At 36.4% G+C, this 21,938-nt stretch overlaps 1 protein-coding gene across 1 annotated transcript in view; it reads left to right on the forward strand.

The window, feature by feature from the left end:
* CFAP54 (cilia and flagella associated protein 54) overlaps positions 1 to 21,938 on the forward strand; it is a gene marked incomplete at its 3' end in the record, with an annotated part of 282,789 nt that overhangs the window by 130,767 nt on the left and 130,084 nt on the right. The window contains exons 42-46 of the mRNA XM_081309497.1: positions 2,026 to 2,113; positions 2,401 to 2,610; positions 5,588 to 5,654; positions 8,267 to 8,449; positions 11,205 to 11,291. Coding sequence (XP_081165623.1) covers positions 2,026 to 2,113; positions 2,401 to 2,610; positions 5,588 to 5,654; positions 8,267 to 8,449; positions 11,205 to 11,291 — 635 coding nt within the window. The remainder of the gene's footprint in view (positions 1 to 2,025; positions 2,114 to 2,400; positions 2,611 to 5,587; positions 5,655 to 8,266; positions 8,450 to 11,204; positions 11,292 to 21,938) is intronic.

A 21,938-nucleotide genomic window follows, 5' to 3' on the forward strand; every position in this document is an offset into this window, starting at 1 on the left:
TTTTAAAAGCCATTTTAATAAACTCTCCCTGATTCTGATTATTAACTATTTATTATACCTGTAGTTCATAACACCGGTAGTATTTTGATACAAGGTTTGACAGAATATCAACAACATGAATGAAAGGGGATTGGACAGATGAAGTTTTGGGTGGGGAAATAAATTGATTCTGAAGGGGAATAACCATAGTTCAATGTTTAATGCTCAAGGGTGTAATGAGACCATATGAGATGCCCTCTGAAAATGACCAGGGCTCAAGTCAGAGTGTTGGACACTTCTTTTAAAGTGAACTTTGTAAATATTGATCATGAGAAGTGCATGGGGATAACTTTAGCCTGATGAGCTCTATTCTCTTACTCCTGGAGCACAGGGTGGGTCACAGAGGTCTGATTCTCTTTAGGATCTCTATGTTTGATGTCATCCAGTCAGCAGATAATGTGTCAAATGTGCCCATATCCCAAGTATCTAACAATATTTTCTCTTAGTTTTATTTAGTCTAAAGAAAAGTATATTGTGTAAGCTACCAATGTATGTAGGCATTAATCATCTAGATTTGCAATACTCTTAAGACTTGAGGACTTCTTTTTTTCAAAAGATTTCAGGCTTTGAGGAAAATAGATTTGGGGTGAGGGTATTCAAGGAGCTACTGATTTTATTTATTTTTTTATTTTATGGTACTGGGGATTGAACCCAGAAGTGCTGTACTACTGAGTGTCTCCCGAGATTTTTAATTTTGAGACAGGGACTTGTAAAGTTGCTGAGGCTGTCCTTAATTTGTGATCCTTCTACCTCAGCCTCCTGAGTAGCTGTGATTATAGGTGTGGTGCTCTTGAAGATTTTTAGGTTTCAAGTGACAGTTGCTTTTCTCTACCCCATTAGTCTCCTTTATACCTATTTTTATATATTGCCTCCTGCCTCATAAAGTAAAGGATAAATTAAACAAAATCACTTTATAATAAAAGAACTCGTGTGTTAGCATATAAATGCTCAGGCATTAGAAGGTATGAAGAGGTGGTCAGATGCTTCTGTCCTCTATGTGCAATCACCATGATATGACAGCTATGGATAAACTGACACAGGTGTGTTGTATTGGTGACTTAAGTATTATTAGCATTATTAAGTTAGGTGATATGATTTTCTAAAATGGCAAATAAGTCTTGATAACATTCTGAACAAAACAAAGTTCTACATTGGTTGTATTTCTGGAAAATTGAGGATGTTTAAAATCATGCAAAAATACCCTTTTATGTGTAAAATTAGGTTAGATATCAGACCAAGTTAATTTTAAATATATTTTGCACCTTTTTTTTTTTTTTTTTTACTGCAATGAAGTTTCTGTGTATTATAGGCCATTCAGAATCTCTGGTCCTCACCTATAAAATACCAGAAAATGCACCAATGTGACAACTAACAAAACCCTTCCTTAAATTTCTAAAATGCCCTCCAAGACAGTAAGTACTGCCTCATGAGGAACCACTGCCATGTTGGTTGGCCTCCTAGCTTCCTGAATGTACGCATTTATTAAAAAACAAACAAATTTGCATGATATTGAAGATATATTTTCTGGATTTAGGTAAAAGAAAAAATTCTGCTTTGCTATGATCCTGTCACATCTTTGCTCAAAGCAAACTCTTTGGGCCTCCCCAGTTGCTATAGGGCAACCTCCACAATTCAGCACCTGGCGATCAGAGGCCTCCAGAATCAGACCCGACCTCTGTCCTCAGGCTCCCAGTTTACCTTCTCAAGAAAACTGTGCTCCAGTCATCCCCATCATCCCCAAGTATCTGTGCCTTTCTCTGTCTGACTTCATCCCAACCTCCTGTTCCTATGTGTTCAAATAAAACATGGTTTGCTCTCTCTGGGTATATAAATATAGTGTGACATTTGAAGGCACTATTAATTTGAAGCTTTCTTACTGCAATCTACACGGTTAAGGAGTAATGCAGTTTAAAATATTCTTGCAAATAAAAAGGAAATATTTCTCTTGCAACTGACATTTGTTCTTTTACTTGATTAAAAATACAGATGTTCTCCATGCCAGCAATCAAAGAAGTCTTAAAGTTCAGGCACTGCATACACTTGGAAATCTTCTCATCTTTGCAGAAAAGAAAAGGTAGATTTTTAGGAGTTAATAGGACAAGGGCTATTTTTTTTGTTTGCAAAAGATTTTAATAATTAGGAAAAAATATTGTCTTTCATAAATTCTAGTTGTACCATGCTTCATTTTATAGTATCAAATGCTACTTGAGAGAAACCGTTATGAGCAATGGATGGTATAAATTTATTTTCTAATGTCTTCATTGAATATTTTTCCACCCTATTTACTTTTCTTTTTGGAAAGTGGGCTTGAAGACCAGTCTCAAAAAGCATACCACTTGATGCTTTTTTTTGTTGTTCTAGGGCTGCTTTTAAGTGTTGGTGTCAAGCTCTTGATGATATATTCAGAAAACCAGATGTGCTACATACATGGAAAGAATTTGTTCCCTCCTCCACCAGTGCCCCCAACAGTTGTTCACCTCAGACCTTCAAAGACTACAGTGAGGAATTTCTATCAAAAGTTGGCATTTGGGGGTGTCTTCAAGGTGCAGTCATATCCGCAAAGATAGCTCAGTGAGTATGAGGATGGAATGACCCACATCCTAGCTACCCTTTGTGCAATACCCACACGTGCTATCTTCTTGGAAAGTTATATCCCCACCATGCAGGGTGATATGGATTACTCATTGGTGATGTTTATTGTTTTTGACCATCTTCTCCATCTTTCTCTTTTGCTCTCACCCTCTTGCTTTTTAGCTCTCTAGGACCTCCACTTCCACCCCCACACCTCCCAGCTCTAACGTAGGAGCACCACATCAGCATAGATAGGTCTTTGCTTTATTCATGGAGGTATCCCATGGGTCTGGCATTCATTGACTACCTGTTGAAGAAGTGAGAGAAGGAATAGTTGGCATGGAGGCAAGAATAATGATGGAGGTTGGCTAATGTGGGAAGGGTCAAGAGTATTATTGAAACCTTTAGCATGTCACTCATTCTTTCTCAGCCTCAGTGTCCTCATCTATAAATGGTGATGGTGAAAATTATATGACAAATGCTAACAGTGTGCTTGGCTTGCCATAACAAAGTATCACAGACTGGGCATAAGCACCAGAAATGTATCATATCAGAGTTCTGGAGTCTGGACATCTGAGATCAAGATTTTGGCTGATTGCTTTCCTCTGAGGCCTCTTTCCTTCGCTTGTAAAGGGCCATTTTCTCACCGTGTCCTCCTATGGCCTCTCCTCTGTACTGGTCTGTGTCCTAATCTCTTTTTCTTATGCAGACGCCAATTATATTAGGTCAAGGTCCATTCATATGCCTCTTTTTAACTCAAGTACCTTTTTTGGAGACCCTATCTCCAAGTACAATTACATTCTGAGGTTACTGAGGGGTTAAGATGTCTATACACAAATTGTGAGGGGATACAGTTTAGCCCATAATGCAGTAGGATTGGTTTCCTATCCCTGCTGTGACAAATTGCTACAAACTTAGTGACTTAAAACAAAATGGTTTTGTTGTTTTGCTGTGCTGGGATGGAACCCAGGGCCTCACACAAGCTGGGCTAGCACTACTGCTGAGCTACACCCCCAGCATGTACCCAAATTTATTATCTTACAGTTATGAAGTTCAGAAGTATTAAAATCAAGGCATCAGTGGGGATGTGCTTCCTCTGGAGGCTCCAGGAAACAATCTGTTTCCTGGCCTTTTCCAGCTTTGGGTTCTTCTGCATTCCACAGCCAAAGCCCCATCTATCCTTAAGACCAGCCGCCCTCCATCTTTCTCTTTTGCTCTCACCCTCTTGCTTTTTGGCTCTCTAGGACCTCCACTTCCACACCCTACATCTCCTTCTCTGACTCTGATCTACCTGAATAAAATCCAGGACGGTTGTGCCATCTCAAGGTCCTTAATTCAATCACATCTGCAAAGTCTTTTCTGCCACGTAAAGTGACACATTCACAGGTTCTAGAGCATAAGACATGGATTTTATTGAGGCCCATTGTTCAGGATGTCATGAATAATGTATGTGAATGTCGATCACAATGCTGAATAGTTACCACACACAAATACCTTGAATATTTGGATAATGAGAGAAATGTAAAAATTAAAGAAACAGTAGAAGTATACCTCTCCAGTTTTTCCTTTCGCTCACGTAGAGGGCGTGGTGGCCAAAAACCTGCATTCTATTTTGAGCCTCAGAGCAAACTGAAACAATAACTTCTCCAAGTTAGTTTTTTTCATGTTTTCAAAAGAGTAGTATCTTTAGGCAGGGGAAATAAGAAATTGCCACTTTAAAGGCATTACCCATGAAAGATCTTTTAAACTTCAATCAAGTTTGATTTTTTTTTTTTTTTGTGCTCCTGAAAAGGAATTTATCCTTAGACAGATAGACACACACACACACACACACACACACACACACACACACACCACTTATGAGAGTAGAGGTTGGTGGTTGGGACTAGAAAAGCCAAGGGAGGAAGGTCACAACTTGGAAATGAACAGCTCTGGCTTTCTTGCCAGAGGCACCTCAGCTCTGTGTCTGAAGTTATCACCTAGTGATTTCAACCCAAAAGAAAGCTATTTCCTGTTTACCCAGCTGGAGGTCTGACTTCCAAAAACCTGAGTCCACAGGGAAGGGCAGGGGTCCTTGAGCTCTTCTCCCAGACTGAGTGAACTGAACTGAACTCTTCTCACTGCAAAATCAAATATCTACACAGAGAAGCCGAGGTCAGAGGAACAATGTTATTAATACAATGAGGCTGATGGGTTTTATCTAAGTAAGATTCAGGAGCAGGCAACACGGTTTACAGCTGCAAATGCATATTTCAAGACCCATGTAAAGGAAACTCACAATGTTCTTAGGGGCATCAAAAGGGACAATAGTAAATGGAAATATTATCTTAATTTTTGGCAGAGGGACTTAGTGTGAGCAGCTCTATAATAAATGGCTAGTGAGAATATATGTTGTTGCAATATTTGGGGTTTAACAGTCATATTCATTATGGTTATAACTAATTATGGTTATTTAACTATACTCATTAAAAATCTTAATTGTTACTTCATTTTCTACCCCCAAATTCCACTCTGAAGAATTTATCCAGCGGAATTAGAAGGATACATGCTCAAAAATGTAGTTACAACAATATTCACTTCATCATGGGAGAAAACTAAATGAGATTAATATTTTTATATTCTAGTACATGTAAATAATAAAATATCGAAGTTTTAAAAAATAATATGTCTGTGAATGGAAAATTTGTATATAAAGCTAGCATTATATTTTACAATTTTAGTCTTAATATGCAAGTATTTATGTTTCCCTTTATATAGCCATGTATAGAAAAATCTAGAAGGAAACTAACCAAACTGTTACCAGAAATCATGTTTAGGGGGTAAGATTATGGCTAATTTTCCATTTCTTCTTCATATTTTTTTAACGTTTATTTTTTCTTTTATTTTCTGTGTCCTAGATATATGTCTAAAGACATATATTTATATCAAAATATTTTGGAAAATTGTCTACTAATTGGTTTTCCTTATTCTCACTTAGATTTATTATAACCCTGAACGTTAACAAGAGAATCAGCTGCTGCATTTTTTCTGCATTACTCTTTCAGGTAACACTTGATGTGTGTTTTTTACAATAGCATGACTATTCTAGAAAAAAAAAAGAAGTGCTGTTGTTATTAAATTTCGTAAAGCTCACAGGTAGGAAAATAGCATGAACTGTGATTAAATGTCACAAGCCCATTTCTCCTTTGCTGGCTAAGCCCATCTCCTCTGGTGGCACATTCCCCATGAACATTGACCATTTTTCTCCTTTAACAGAAGGAGTTTTACAGATAGGGAAACTGTGTCTCCTGTTGTTGGTAAGATCAAGTTACTAGTTGGTCCATGTGAAGCCAGTCTGTTTGACTTCAAATGGTTGCCTTAAGTTACCTCAACTTTAAATTAAGTTTTGTTGTGTTGCACCATGTAAAATATGTCATCTAAAAAGCAAGTAATAAGTTGAAGACTAGAAGAGGAGTGCTTGTGTGTCTCAGGATTTTGGTTTGACTTCACTGAAGAAGAAAAGAGCTTTTATCTGAAATACAAGACATTCTGAGATTCAGGGATGCAGCCAGGGGCCTTTGCAGTCTGCTAAAGGTTCTGTTTACTTTGGCAGATGGACAGATAACCCTTGTTATGTGTATCAGAGGAGGCTAAGAGCATCTGAAATCTGGATAGATAAGTTCTTTGGGAAAAGCTCCTTTGAATATAAGGACAGACTTTGCAATTTTTTCATATTCCAAATACCTTCTGCTGTGCTTCAAAGGGAAGAGGGAAGGAGGCAAGAGTGGGAAGGGAATAATGATGATCTGACCCAGTCTCCTTATATCTCAGTTTTACTTTCTCATATTCCTTGTTTTTGAAGATAATGCTCCTTATGTTTTAGCAAATATGTGATTTTAAAACATGTTCAGTTTTTTGTTTAACTTGGACATTAAATATTGCTACATTAGTAATGCTATACCTAAAAATAAAAAGCAGCTGGTGGGATTAATTTTAAAAGTCTGCTCATTCTTTTTAAGATTTTTAAAGCAAATTTGTGAAATTAAAAATTTCAACAACTACCTAGTATTTTAGAATAGGATCTTAATAAGCAATCTGATTAAAATTCTTTCCCGATATAAATTTTAAGAATTTATAGTGCATTCATCACCAAAAAGAGAATTAGTTAAGATAATCAAATAAATACTTCTAAATGTAAAATTGGGTTTTAGGTATTTGTTTTAGTCAACTTTGTTTGCTGCTATGACTAAAAGACATGACCAGCACAATTGTAGAGGAGGAGAAGTTTATTTGGGGGCTCACAGTTTCAGAGATCTGTAGTTACAACAATATTCACTTCATCACTGCAGAAAACCAAATGAGATTAATATCTTTATATTCTAGTACATGTAAATAATAAAATATCAAAGTTTTAAAAATCATGATGTAATCTATTATGTCTGTGAACGGAAAATTTGTACATAAAGCTAGCATTGTATTTTATAATTTTTGTTAAGAGTCCATAGACAGCAGGTTCCATATCTCATGGTAAGGCAGGATATCAATGGCTTAAAAGTGTAGAGGGAAGCAAGTCACATGATGATCAGGAAGCAGAGAGATACTCCACTCACCAAATACAAAATACTTACCCCAAAGACACCCCTTCTCCAATGCCCCACTTCTTTCAGCCACAACCCACTTGCCTTCAGTCACCACTCACTTAATCCCATCAAGTGTTAATTCACTGATTGGGTTAAGGCTCTTGTAACCCAATCATTTCTTCTCTGAACTTCTTGCATGTTTCACAGATGAATTTTTGGGGGACACTTCACATCTAAACCACAAAAGTATTCATCTTGTTTTCCCAGAATCTAGTACAATGTTGATCATGTAAGTTACCAAGAGATAGTGTCACATTAACCAGATTATCTTTATATTTATTGCAGTTGAAAGTTTGGAATTACCTGTCCTTAATTTAGACTTCAAGTTGTTATTTTCTCAATTTATAATCCTGATATAGATTTTTTGGTTATACAGACATGACTTTAAATCTCTTTTCCGCAATCATTAGCTGTGTGACCTCAGATAAGGTGATTGATTATACCACAATTATATAACTTCTGAGATGGCGATTCTTCCTTCTAAGAGTGGGTTAGATGAGCATTAAGTGAAATAATGTTTATAAAAAAATTATTAGAAAAGTCCAACACAAATTGACTCTCACTAAATACTTTACATATGGTAATTTCTTTGAAAATAATAAATATACAACTACGATGGAATTTTAAAAGCCCATCTTGCCTGATAAAAGCAATAATAGGATAGTAGAGGATAGGAAAGACAGCAGAATACAACAGACACTAGTATGGCAGTATGTAAAAACGTGGATGTGTAACCCATGTGATTCTGTAATCTGTATACGGGGGAAAAATGGGAGTTCATAACCCACTTGAATCAAATGTATGAAATATGATATGTCAAGAACTATGTAATGTTTTGAACAACTAATAAAAAAGCAATAATAATTAATATTAAAGTAATATTAATAATTATAATAATATAATTACTGTTTATTATGGAGTATAGTATGTTAGACATGTGCTAAGCACTTTAGGAAGTGATAGCATGTACTTATTTTTTGGTTTCATCATTGCAAGTGCAATTTATAGCTTTTTATTTTACTGTATATCATTTTCAGGGTTTGCTTCGAACCACACTTGCACATCCTAAAGCTGAACGTTGTTATGTTCAGTATGAAATCACTCAGCTTCTCCCAGGCATTGAACTCTTCTCCGATAGACACAGGGCTGATATCTGCTCTGTAGTTGCAAGCTTGTATTACATCATACGTGAACTGCACTATGCTAAGCAAAATCTAATGGTGAGTAATTTGTGAAACCAACAACTTTTAATTTGCTTTGGCATATTTCCCCACTTACTTCCTACTTTTCAAGTTTCGCTAGTGTTCTTAAGTTCTTACTTAACTTTTATATTTAGGATTCTTATCTATACTTACAAATAAAATATATTAATTAACAGTCTTTCTTTAACATTGTTTGCATTGTATTTTGTTCCCTTTTTTATTCTATTACTTCACTTCTTTTATTCTTAAGACATGGTGAAATTGACTAGACTGTGTCATTGGTAGATACATCAAACATAGGAGTGTAGTGCGCTAGTAACTTACAGCATTAAATTGTTTAGTTCTTATCAATACCCAAACTACGAGTGTACTTCCATATTGAAATACGTTTCTTGTGTCTCATGTCTTTTCTCTGTCAAGGGTACATCAAAGAGAACAATCCACTCTAATGGTGAGATAAAAAGTAGAAAATTCCTAATGTCCTAGGAAACCCCAAAATCCAAATATAGTTCTCCTCTCCTGGAGAAAGAAATCACAGTATAAAAGATAAAGTTGGTTGCATTTAAAAACAATTTGGTGTGTTTTATTGGTCCTCATATCTATTTTCTTTTTTTAAGCTCTTTTCTCTCTTCCTCTTATACTTTTATTTTTGTCTCTCTTTCCCCCTATGTTTGCTTCTTGACATCTTTTCCTTCTCCATTTACTATTTTCCTTTACTTCATAACTTTCATACTGTTTTTCATGTATTATTTTCTATTCTCTTGGCATATTGTTCTTCTAAATTCAACTCCCTCTTTATATTAAAAATATTTATTGCCCCTGAAATGTGTTGTTAAATTATAAAACCAGGTATTAAAATGAAGAGGTGTTAAAAGCACCTCTTCAATTTATCAATGCTTTTAATGCTGGGCAGATTTGGGATGAAAATGTCTATTAAAAATAATAATAAAATGGTGCTTCTCTTCCTGGTAAAGGGATTCATTTCTAGATTCAGAAAATGATCTTATCCCCTGGGTAACCTTTAGCTGCCTACTCATTCATATATAATACATATCACTGCATTGGAAGATAAATGAGACTTGTTTTCCCCCTATAAAGCTTAAGAAATTGAGAATGTTTTTTCCCCCTGAATAATTGAGCAACTTTCAGTAATAAAATTGTGTGTTTTATTTCTCACTAAAGAAAAAAAACCCTAAATCTCAAAGGTAATCACAAGGTCTTAATGTTTTGTGTAACATTAATTGTAGAAAAAGGTTCTGTGTTATGTTTGTAATGCATAATTGTAGAAAAATAGATTGCATTATGTTTGAAGTCATTTAAGACTAGTTCTTGTCCTTTTTAAAAAGTTGTTGCTAAGGGCTGGGGTTGTAGCTCAAAGTTGAGTGCTTGCCTAGCATGTGTGAGACACTGCTAGCCAGATTTCTTTACTTATGCCAAATGGTTTAGTTTGCTAGCATGGAAACTCAATGAATACTTTGTAATAACATATCCTATATAAAAATAAAATAAAGGTATTGTGTCCACCTACAACTAAAAAATAAATATTAAAAAAATTTCTAAAATAGTTGTTGCTGTTAGCAGTCACCAATTGACCTACCATTAGAGGTTCCTCAGCTAAATTTATAAAAAGTAACTGTTTCTACTTATTGACCTTCTCCAGAAGCAGCCAAGTGGCTAAGGAGACTTCTTTCAAATATAACATTTGCTGTAGGACCCAGAGCTGCAGAAGATGGGAAATAACTTTGCTAAACAATGGGGCTCTCAATTCTTATTTCATCTCCCTTTGGCCGGTCAGGCTACAGTGACAGGAACAGAACTTCAGATTTGAACTGAGACCAGGGGCTGTTCCAATGGCCAAGCAAAACTGTCTTGTCTCTGGATGGATAGTGGTTGAGTTAATTGAAGTGTCGATTGTTTATTAGCCTTCATTTAGAGCCATGAGACCTCAAAAACAATTGAGCTTTTGATTTGATTCTAGAAAACTTAAAATATTATGTGAAGAGGAAGGCTGGGTTTTAATCAGTAGAATACATGCTGTGTAAAGGCTGGAACTTGTTAGATTTTTTTCTCACTCAATAGTGCCTAGCACATAATGGACATGTTTTAAACTTGTTTTTACCAATGAAAAAATTACTAATTGAAAACACAAAGTGGCTGACACTGATATGAATAAGTAAGAACTAGTTAGGGGACATGAATGTGAGTTCTTTTGCTTTAAATTTTACATTTATTTGATAGCTCATTTGGTAGAAATTTTCCACAGGCTTCGTTTATGTTAGTTTTTTCAAGGAAAATAATTAATTGGATTTTAATTTTTCCATCCTTAAAGAGACATGAAGCCTCATTTTGGGATACCAAATGACATCTACAAGGAACTATAAGTCCCTGAAATTAATAAGGCGTTTGCTAGCCAGATTTCTTTACTTATGCCAAATGATTTAGTTTGCTAGCATGGAAACTCAATGAATACTTTGTAATAACATATCCTATATTTAATATTCAGCTAATTTTTATTTTTGTGATCCTGGAGATTGAACCCAGGGTTGCACTACACTGAGTCACATCCACAGCTTGTTTTATTTTTTATTTGAGACAGGGTCTTGCTAAACTGGTGAGACTGACTCCAACTTGCCATTCTCCTGTTTCACCCTCCCAAATTGCTGGGATTAGAGGTGTGCACCACCATGCCTGGCTAAATGTTTGGATAAATTTGATTACTAGGTTACTAACTTGATGAAATATATTTGAAACAGGGTGTTTTTTCCCCTGGCAGGTTCTGCCTCTCCTTGCATTGTACCAATATTTTGTTTCTGGAATTTGCCAAGACATTGTCAGAAATCTAGAAGCGAGACTCCTCAAGGTATGTCATAAACATTTGATATCCTGTAACTATTATGAGTACTGTTATGCATTAATTTGACTCTAATACTCATAATAACAAGCTGATAATAATTTTGTGGTATATTTATAAAAATAACTTACACATCATTGTTATCAAGTATAAGAAATAGCCAGTTAAAAAGGTTTTCATCATTTTATGCTTGGGCCACAGTGGAGTGAGGAACAGCTACTTCTAGAAACAATACTCAACTAACATAGGGAATTTGCAAATCACCACTTCTGCAAGACTGGCTTCCTGGTTCAGAGCAAACAAGCCAGTGTTCTGGTTTCTGTTAATTTATTCCTAAGGATCTTTATGTATATTGTGGTATATTAGGATTTTTCAGTGCACAGGCAATTGACTTAATAAGACCAGAGAATTAATTCTAAAACCCAGAAGTCAGTGAAGTTTCTCTGCCTTTGAGATTCATGTGCTGTCAGCTTGAACCCCATGTGGAAGGGAACCTCAGACATCTCATTCTCTGTACCCACTTTCCTGAAAGCTTCCACTTTGGTTGTTCGTTTTGCATGTGGATCACTGAACATCCAGCAGATTTGCTCCCTGTTCTTTACCTCCTCAACTCTTCTTTCTAAAATTTTTAAAATTAATTTTATATTTGTTTTAATTAGTTATACATGACAGTAGAATGCACTTATATACTTTGATATGTCATACATAGATGGGATATAATTTCTCATTTTTTCTGAGTATGCATGCTGAGAGCCATTGCCAAGTAGGAATGACGCATCGAAATTTTCTTGTCAGCCTACCCCATGTTGCTTAGAGGAAGGACTCTCCATTGTGGAAATGGGCTTGTCTTAGACTCAGGTCATTTGCAGTGACATTGTATGTATGCTTGAGTAAGGTGACCTTGCTCAAGGACCAGGGAGGATCCGGGTTTAGGGTGGATCAGGTTTTAGGGAGTATCCCGCTCCTTGGGTTTAGGGCGGTTCCAGGTTTAAGGTATACCCTTCCGGGAATAGGGCGTATCCTGCTGATTAGAGCCTGGTGGAGTACGTGGATTTTGCCCAGAACGTGAATTTCCCCAGAACGTGTTTGTAGAGGGCCGGTGTGAGTTCGGGAATAAAGAATTGCTGTTTGAATCTACAAAGCTGTGAGTGGCTCGTGATTTTGTGCCCAGCCAGACTGCGGCATATGCATATTTTAGAATCATTTTGGTCATACAGTCACATACATACATACAGTAATAATGTCTGTTTCATTCTACTATCTTTCTTATCCCCACATCCCCTGCCTTCCCCTCCTTTCACTTCCCTCTACCTAATCTAAGATAACTCTATTCTTTTTTTTTGCATTACAATTCTTAATACACATATATACCACATTTTTAAAATCTCTGTTTGTATATAAAGTATGATGACACCCAATTCAAGTCTTCATACATGTACTTTGTGTAATGATGTCCATCACATTCCACCATCCTTACTAATCCCCTGCCCCCTCCCCTTCCCTCCCATCCCTCTTCCCTGTCTAGAATTCATCTATTCCTCCAATGCTCTCCCTCCCTACCCCAATATGAGTCAACTTCCTTCTATCAGAGAAAACATTCATCATTTGTTTTTTAGGGATTGGCTGACTTCACTTAGTATTATCTTCCCCAACGCCATCCAAATGCCATGGTTTTGTTCTTTTTTAATGGTGAGTAAAATTCCATTGTGTATATATGTCACATTTTTTAATCCATTCATCCACTGAAGGACATCTAGGTTGATTCCACAGTTTAGCTATTGTGAATTGTGCTGCTATAAACATTGATGTGGCTATGTCCCTGTAGTATGCTGTTTTTAAGTCCTTTGGGCATAGTACAAGGATAGCTGGGTCAAAAGGTGGTTCCATTCCAGATTTCCAAGGAATCTCCATATTGCTTTCCAAATTGACTGCACCAATTTGCAGTCCCACCAGCAATGTATGACTGTACCTTTTTCTCCACATCGTTGCCAACACTTATTGTTGTTTGTCTTCATAATAGCTGCCATTCTGACTGGAGTGAGATGATATCTTAGAGTAGTTTTGATTTGAATTTCTCTGATTGCTAGAGATGATGAACATTTTTTTCATATATTTGTTGACTGATTGTATATCCTCTTCTGAGAAGTGTCTGTTCAGGTCCTTGGCTCATTTATTAATTGGGTTATTTATATTTTGGTATTTATATTTTGGTGAGTACTTTATATATCCTAGAGATAAATGCTCTATCTGATTTGTGAGGGATAAAGATTTGCTCTCAGGATGTAGGCTCTCTGTTCACCTCACAGATTGTTTCTTTTGCTGAGAAAAAAATGTTTTAGTTTGATTCCATCCCATTTATTGATTCCTGGTTTTAATTTTTGTGTTATAGGAGTCTTATTAAGGAAGTTAGGGCCTAATCCCACATGATGAAGAATAGGGCCGGTCTGGGATTGTGGCTCAGCGGTAGAGCGCTCGCCTAGCACAGGTGAGAGCCAGGTTCGATCCTCAGCACCACATAAAAATAAATAAATAAATAAATAAAGGCATTGTGTTGTGTTCATCTACACCTAAAAAAATAAATATTTTTTTAAAAAAAGATTAGGGCCTACTTTTTCTTCTATTAGATGCAGAGTCTCTGGTTTAATTCCTAGGTCCTTGATCCATTTTGAGTTAAGTTTTGTTCATGGTGAGAGATATGGTTTAATTTCATTTTGTTACATATGGATTTCCAGTTTTCCCAGCACAATTTGTTGAACATGCTATCTTTTCTCCAGGGCATGTTTTTGGCACCTTTGTCTAATATAAGATAATTTTAATTTTGTGGGTTTGTCTCTGTGTCCTCTATTCTGTACCATTGGTCTACCGGCCTGTTTTGGTGCCAATACCATGCTGTTTTTGTTACTGTTGCTCTGTAGTATAGTTTAAGGTCTGGTATAGCAATACCACCTGTTTCTCTCTTCCTGCTTAGGATTGCTTTAGCTATTCTGGGTCTCTTATTTTTCCAGATGAATTTCATGATTGCTTTTTCTATTTCTATGAGGAATGCCATTGGGATTTTTATTAGAATTGCATTAAATCTGTATAGTACAAAAATTTGGTAGTATGGTCATTTTGATAATATTAATTCTGCCTATCCAAGAGCAAGGTAGATCCTTCCATCTTCTAAGGTCTTGTTTGACTTCTTTCTTTAGGGTTCTGTAGTTTTCATTGTATAGATTGTTCACCTCTTTTGTTAAGTTGATTCCCAAGTATCTTATTTTTTTGAGGATATTGTGAATGGGATAGTTTTCCTCATTTCCTTCTCAGAGGCTTTGTCACTGATAAACAGAAATGCCTTTGATTTATGAGTGTTGATTTTATATCCTGCTACTTTGCTGAATTCATGCACTAGTTCTAGAACTTTTCTGGTGGAGTTTTTTGGGTCTTCTAGGTATAGAATCATATCATCAGCAAATAGAGCTAATTTACTTTCTTCTTTTCCTATACATATTCCTTTTAATTTCTGTCTAATTGCTCTGGCCAGTGTTTCAAGAACTATGTTGAATAGAAGTGGTGAAAGAGGGCATCCCTGTCTTGTTCCAGATTTTAGAGGAAATGCCTTCAGTTTTTCTCCATTAAGAATGATGTTGGCCTGAGGCTTAGCATAGATAGCCTTTACAATGTTGAGATATTTTCCTGTTATCCTAGTTTTTCTAGTGTTTTGAACATAAAGAGGTGCTATATTTTGTCTAATGCTTTTTCTGCATCTATCGAGATGATCAATTGATTCTTATCTTTAATTCTGTTGATGTGATGAATTACATTTATTGATTTTCGTATGTTGAACCAACTTTGCATCCCTGGGATGAATCCACTTGATCATGGTACATAATATTTTTGATATGTTTTTGTATTTGATTTGCCAGAATTTTATTGAGAATTTTTGCATCTATGTTCATTAGACATATTGGCCTGAAGTTTTCTTTCTTTGAAATGTCTTTGTCTGGTTTTGGAATCAGGGTGATATTGGCCTTATAGTATGAGTTTGGAAGTGCTCACTCTTTTTCTATTTCCTGTAAATTGAAGAGTATTGGTATTAGTCCTTCTTAAAGGTCTTGTGGAACTTGGCTGTGTATTCATCCTGACTCAACCTGGGCAGATTATATGACTGAAGAAATTTGTTGATGTCTTCAATGTCTTCTATTTTATTGGAGTATAAGTTTTCAAAATAATTTCTAATTATCCTCTGTATTTCTGTAGTGTCTGTTGTGATATTGTCTTTTTCATCTCATATGCTAGTAATTTGAGTACTCTCTCTTGTTCTCTTCGTTAGTATGGTTAAGGGTCTGTCAATTTTATTTATTTTTTCAAAGAACCAACTTTTAGTTTTGTCAATTTTTTTTCAATTATTTCTTTTGTTTTGATTTCATTGATTTCTGCTTTAATTTTAATTATTTCTTACCTTCTACTGCTTTTGCTGCTGATTTCTTTTACTAGGGCTTTGAGATGTAATGTAAGGTCATTTATTAGTTGACTTTTTTTTTCTTTTAAGGAATGAACTCCATGCAATGAATTTTCCTTAGTACTGCTTTCATAGTGTCCCAAAGATTTCGATATGTTGTGTTTGTGTTCTCATTTACCTCTAAGAATTTTCTACTCTCCTCCTTGATGTCTTCTGTAACCCATTGTTCATTCAGTAGCATATTGTTCAGTCTCCATTTGATGCAGAAATTTTTATTTTTTATTTTGTTGTTGATTTCCAATTTCATCCCATTATGATCTGATAAAATACATGATAGTATCTCTACTTTTTTGTATTTGCTAAGAGTTGCTTTGTGGCATAGTATATTGTCTATTTTAGAGAAGGATCCATGTGCTGCTGAGAAGAAAGTGTATCTGCTTGATGCTGGTTGAAATATTCTATATATGTCACTTAAGTCTAAGTTATTAATTGTGTTATTCTTTATTCAACTTTTTTTTTTTTGTTTGGAAGATCTATCCAGTAGTGGGAGAAGTGTGTTAAAGTCACCTATAATTATTGTGTTGTGGTCAATTTGACTCTTGAACTTGAGAAGAGTTTGTTTGATGAACTTAGCTGCACAATTGTTTGGGGCATATGTATTTATGATTGTTATGTCTTGTTGGTATATGGTTCCCTTGAGCAGTATGTGATGTCCATCCTTATCCCTTTTAATTAACTTTGGCTTGAAGTCTACTTTATTTGATATGAGTATGGAAACCCCTGCTTGTTTCCATAGTCCATGTGAGTGGTATGATTTTTCCCAACCTTTCACCTTCAGTCTGTGTATATCTTTTCCTAACAGATGAGTCTCCTATAGGCAACATATTGTTGAATCTTTTTTTTTTTTCAATTCAATCTGCTAGCCTATGACTTTTGATTGGTGAATTTAAGCCATTAACATTTAGGGTTTCTATTGAAAATGGTTTGTATTTCCAGACATATTTATTTATTTTTGTTATTTAACTTGATTTGGTTTTCTTCTTTGATTAGTTTTTTCCTTTAGTGTACTATTTCCTTTGCTAATTTTCATTATTTTTCATTTCCTCTTTATGACCTATTTTGCCAAGGATGTTTTGTAGTGCTGGTTTTCTAGCTATAAATTCTTTTAAGTTTTGTTTATCATGGAAGATTTTTATTTCATCTTCAAATTTGAAGCTTAATTTTGCTGGATACAAGATTCTTGGTTGGCACCCATTATCTTTCAGAGCTTGAAATATGTTGTTCCAGGATCTTCTAACTTTCAGGGTCTGTGTTGAAAAATCTGCGATTATCCTAATTGATTTACCCCTATATGTAATCTGATTCCTTTCTCTTGTGGCTTTTAAAATTCTCTCCTTTTTCTGCATGTTGGGCATTTTCATTATAATGTATCTTGGTGTGGATCTGTTGTGATTTTGCACATTTGGAATCCTATAGGCTTCTTGGATTTGGATTTCTGTTTCATTATTCATGTCTGGAAAATTTTCTGATATTGTTTCATTGAAAAGATTGCTCACTCCTTGGTTTGGACCTCTATGCCTTCCTATCTCCTAATAACTCTTAAATTTGGTCTTGTTATGCTATCCCATATTTCTTGGATGTTCTGCTCATGGTTTCTTATCATTTTCACTGTGCTATCTACATTCTTTTCAAGATGATATACTTTATCTTCATTGTCTGATGTCCTATCTTCTAAGTGGTCTACTCTGTTGGTGATGCTCTCATTTGATTTTTTAATTTGGTTTATTATTTCTTTCATTTCAAGGGTTTCTGTGTGTGTGTGTGTGTGTGTGTGTGTTTGTTTGTTTTTTGTATAACCTCTATCTCCCTGTAGAGGTGATCTTTTGCTTCTTGGATTTGTTTATGTAGCTCATTTTCAAAGTGATCTTTCACTGCCTGTATGTATTTTCTAATGTCTTCTTTGAGATCCCAAAGCATTTAAATCATGTATATCCTGAAATCTTTCCCTGTCATTCTTTCTGCAATAGCTGTCAATTCTTCTAATGATGTGTTGTCTTGAGTTGTTTGTGGTACTTTCTTCCCTTATCTCTTCATGTTTCTCACATTTCTTTCTTTTCAGCTCTGTGGGACTGGAGTATTATTATTTTTACCCTATAGATTTGTATTGCTCTTGTATGGTTCCAAGATCCCTCCTTTGTGGGGAAGGACAATGTTAACAGAGCCTAATATCAACAGTATATCACCTATGAACAAATTATTGATATTAAGACATTTATAGTTAATCTCAATGTCCAGAAATGTTGGATTCAATTATTATTTAAAATATAATCAGTAGTTTTATAAAAGATGTACAGTTTCTGGTGGTGGATAGTGAACTGGGGGTTGGGCATAGGATGCTGTGGTAAGAGGGAAAGATGTGAGGGTATGGGGTTAATATAACTTAGGAAATTTGAAGGAGAACTCTAATGAAGAGTGTTAGTAGCAGGGGACTAGAGAGGAAGTAATTTAGGATAGACAAGTACATGGGAGGACAGTAGAGTACAAACAAACAAAAAAACAAACACACATAGGTATTTAGAAAATTACAGGATGTTAAAATAGTAAAATTTGGAGAGTGAAAGAAGAAGAAAGAGAAGAAGAGAAAAAGGGAAGGAAAGAAAGAAAGAGAATAAAAGAGAGAAGAAAGAAAAAAAGAGAATAAAAACATTTTTAAAAAGGGGAGGCCTTATGCAGTTCTCTATATCATATTATTCAGGTGACTCAGTTCTCAAAGTTCTATTTCATGTGAAGTTCTTGGTTTCACATATATTGAAGTTGTGAGAGCCAGAGGATAGAATGGTAGAAGAGAAAGAAGAAGGATAATATTGGGGCAGGAGGGAACAACAAAAAAACCTCTTAGAATTCCGTTTCCTTCCTTCTTCTCTTCTCTTCCAGTAGGTGGAGTTGTTTTAAGCAGGGGTCTCTGACCTACGTATTGTGTAGGTAACCAGGGTGAGAAGACTTGAGCCTGCTCTCTTGCCTGGAGCTTTCCCGATCAATCCTGGCCTCTCTAATTTGCTTCAGGTTTTTAGACCCCTCCCCTGTTTTGCTTATCAGGTCCCAACTACGGGACCTCTAGCCCTTCACTTGCGCCAGGTGGGCGGTGCCCTGGTCGCACTGTTCGCTTTCAGCTGAGAGCGGTTTTGTGCTGGGTGGTCACTGTGCCCAGTAATCTCAGCTGGGTGGTGGGGGGGAGGAAGGTGGAAACCAGGTACCTGTTCAAATGGTCTGTGCCGATAGCCACGCCCAACAAAACATGGTGAGAAAGGTTTTCCAAGATGGAGTCAGTCTTCTTGCAGCGCAGGGGGCCTGGTGAGGTGGGGGGAGCTGGGATGGCCTTGTGCTGTGGCTAGATTGCAGCCATGTGACCTGCATGGGAGTGGAGCACAGCTGATTAGGTGATTCTGCTCCATTGCTTGAGAGCTGTGTGTGCGCTAGAACTGCAGGCTTTGGATCTGGAGTCCGGAGTCTTACTGGAATAAGAAGCTCTGATTTCTGTGCAGGTGGTGGCAGCTCTGTGGTTTCTGTGAAAATCCGCTGTATAGGGGTCCTGTCGCTCACTCTGAGATGTTGTATTCCGTCTAGGAGAGACTTTGTTGAGATGCCACCTGACTGTTTTCTTGGTTAATTCCACAGAGCAGCCAGAAACAGGACCTCCTCTATTCCACCATCTTGGATCTCTGCTTAACTCTTAAATGGAATTCAACCCCATTCATTTTTCTACACACACACACACACACACACACACACACACGTGCACACATACTATTGTACTCATACATAAACACACATAACATATTTACCTAGGACCTTTGTTTCTTTTGTGCACTTTACTGAATTTTGGGAAAACAGGAAAATTGAAGTACAAATAATTTAAAATAGAATATTTGGCATTCTTGAGCTTAAAATACTTCTTGGCCATCATTTTATGCTTTTGCCTCTCTTCCTGTGGCATAATCAGGTGTATGCTGGAAAATGATTCATGTGAGCTCTTTTTTAAAGCTGATTTGTATTTTCAGTTTTCTTCCATTTTGTGAATGCACCCACTATGGCTGTCTTCAAATTACCCACAAGGCGTCACTGAAGACACATAATCAGCTCTTGCAATTAGGAGTGAGTGGCCTCCAGCACTATATTCCAGCACACCTCTTCTTCCTTTTTTGGAAGTACCCTTCATTTTTTTCCTGCATCCCTCCTGTTTTTTAATGAGGAAAGCTTACCTTTCCCCCTGGACTACTATCTCATTCAGACCCTTTGGGCCTCTGAGAAAAGTCCATTGTCCTCTAATTATAAATAAAGCAATTCCTAAGAGGACTTTTGGTGCTACTGATATATTTTAACCTCAAGAATAAATAATTCATTGTTGATCGTGAAAATTTCTGGATCACCTTCTCTGAGTTATTGATTCTTATGAACTCTCTTGCTTTTGAATTTCAAAAACACATTTCTTAAAACTGCATATAACTTTCCCAGTCTCTCAACAGTAGTCTCTTTAAGATTGCAAAGTTCTTAAGGCTAGAGCTGTATCTTATTTATTTTTTAATTTCCTACACTAACTTGAGAAATAAATTCACTTTCTTGATATTCAGTCATTAATTATTGGATTGAATTTAAAATTTGCAGACATCTATAAAATATCTGCTGTGTACATTCTATTTAGTGTTAGTGGAGCTAACCTAGAAAATACTTAATAAATGTTCATTGATTTAATTCTAAAACAACCTTTACTGAGTACTTCCTATTTAAAAGCACCATGTTAGTAACTTGAGTCCAAGAAACGTCATTCATGGTCCTTCCTTGCTTTGAGAACCAGGAAGAGAGATGGGACATATACACAAGTCACATATATGTACTTGTCACTTTATCATTTGCAAATTAACTTATTGAGCTTTGTCTCCAAGAGTTTAAAAGAGGGAAAAATGGCTTTTAGCCTTGAGATTTCAATAAGAAGATAAGAATTTAGACTTGGAAAGCCTACAACGTGGGAGAGAGGAGGAAGGGAATGTTCTTGGCAGAAAACAGTGTGAAAGATACAGAGGTGAAAAAGTATGGACTTGCTTAGGGGGCAGCGATGGTTTAGTCACGCTGAAGTGGAGGTTCTGATCAAGGAGGTTGCAGAAGGTAATATGAGAAACACCAGAGCACCACGGTATGGAGAAAACCAGGGACCCGGCTTGAATTCCAGACTGTGAAGACATAATGGGGAGGTTGTGCAGTGAGAGAAATAGGGAAAATGTGGAGTCAGAATTGGATAACAGGTATATTCTGGTCTGTTGTTAAGAGGAAGGCAGCATGGGGGGGGGGTTGCAGTGGCCATTAATAGCATCAGGAGGAGACCCAGGGCGGCCCTGAAAGTCAGAATTCAGAACAAACTTTTTGGTTAGATGACTTTTGTTTATTGTCTTAGTCTTTGTTTTTCTGTTGCTTCAACAGTAGATCTGAGATTGGGTAATTTATGAAGAAAATACATCTATTTCTCAGAGTTCTGAAGGCTGGGAAGTCCAGGATCCAGGGGCTGCATCTGTTGAGGGCCTTCTTGCTGCATTTTAACATGGCAGAATGTATCATGTGGTGAGAGATCAGCAGGCATAGATTCAGATCTCCCTTCCTCTCCTTATAAGCAACTAATAAAATTACGAGGACCCCATCCTCATGATATCATCTAATCTTAATCACCTCCTAATGGCCTCACCCCAAATATCATCAATATGTGAATTCAGAGACTAAGTTTTACTACATGAACAATTGGAGATCACATTCAAACCACAGCAGTTTGTTAGCATGTGGCAGCTGTTTTCATTCAGGAGTAGTCAGTGAAGGGGGCTGGGGTTGTGGGGTGGGGTTGTGGGGTTGTGGGCTGGGGTTGTGGCTCAGCGCTTGCCTAGCACATGCAAGGCCCTGGGTTCGATATCAGCACCACATAAAAGTAAATAAAGGTATTGTGTTCAACTACAACTAAAAACCAAATTTTTAAAAACAAAATAAAAAATAAAAATCAGTGAAGAACTGTGGACTGTCTTCTGCAGCTTTGGGTTGGATGGGGGATTCTAGAATTTTGATCAGGAGAATGACATCATCCTTGTATCTGGTGACAGTGTTGGGAGGAGGATGAGACAGAAGTAGATCTTACTGGCTTATTAGGATTGAAAAACTGAATTAGGGGTTTGACAGCTGCA

This window comes from Spermophilus citellus, assembly GCF_964194105.1.
Source record: "Spermophilus citellus genome assembly, chromosome: 10".
Lineage (NCBI taxonomy): Eukaryota > Metazoa > Chordata > Mammalia > Rodentia > Sciuridae > Spermophilus > Spermophilus citellus.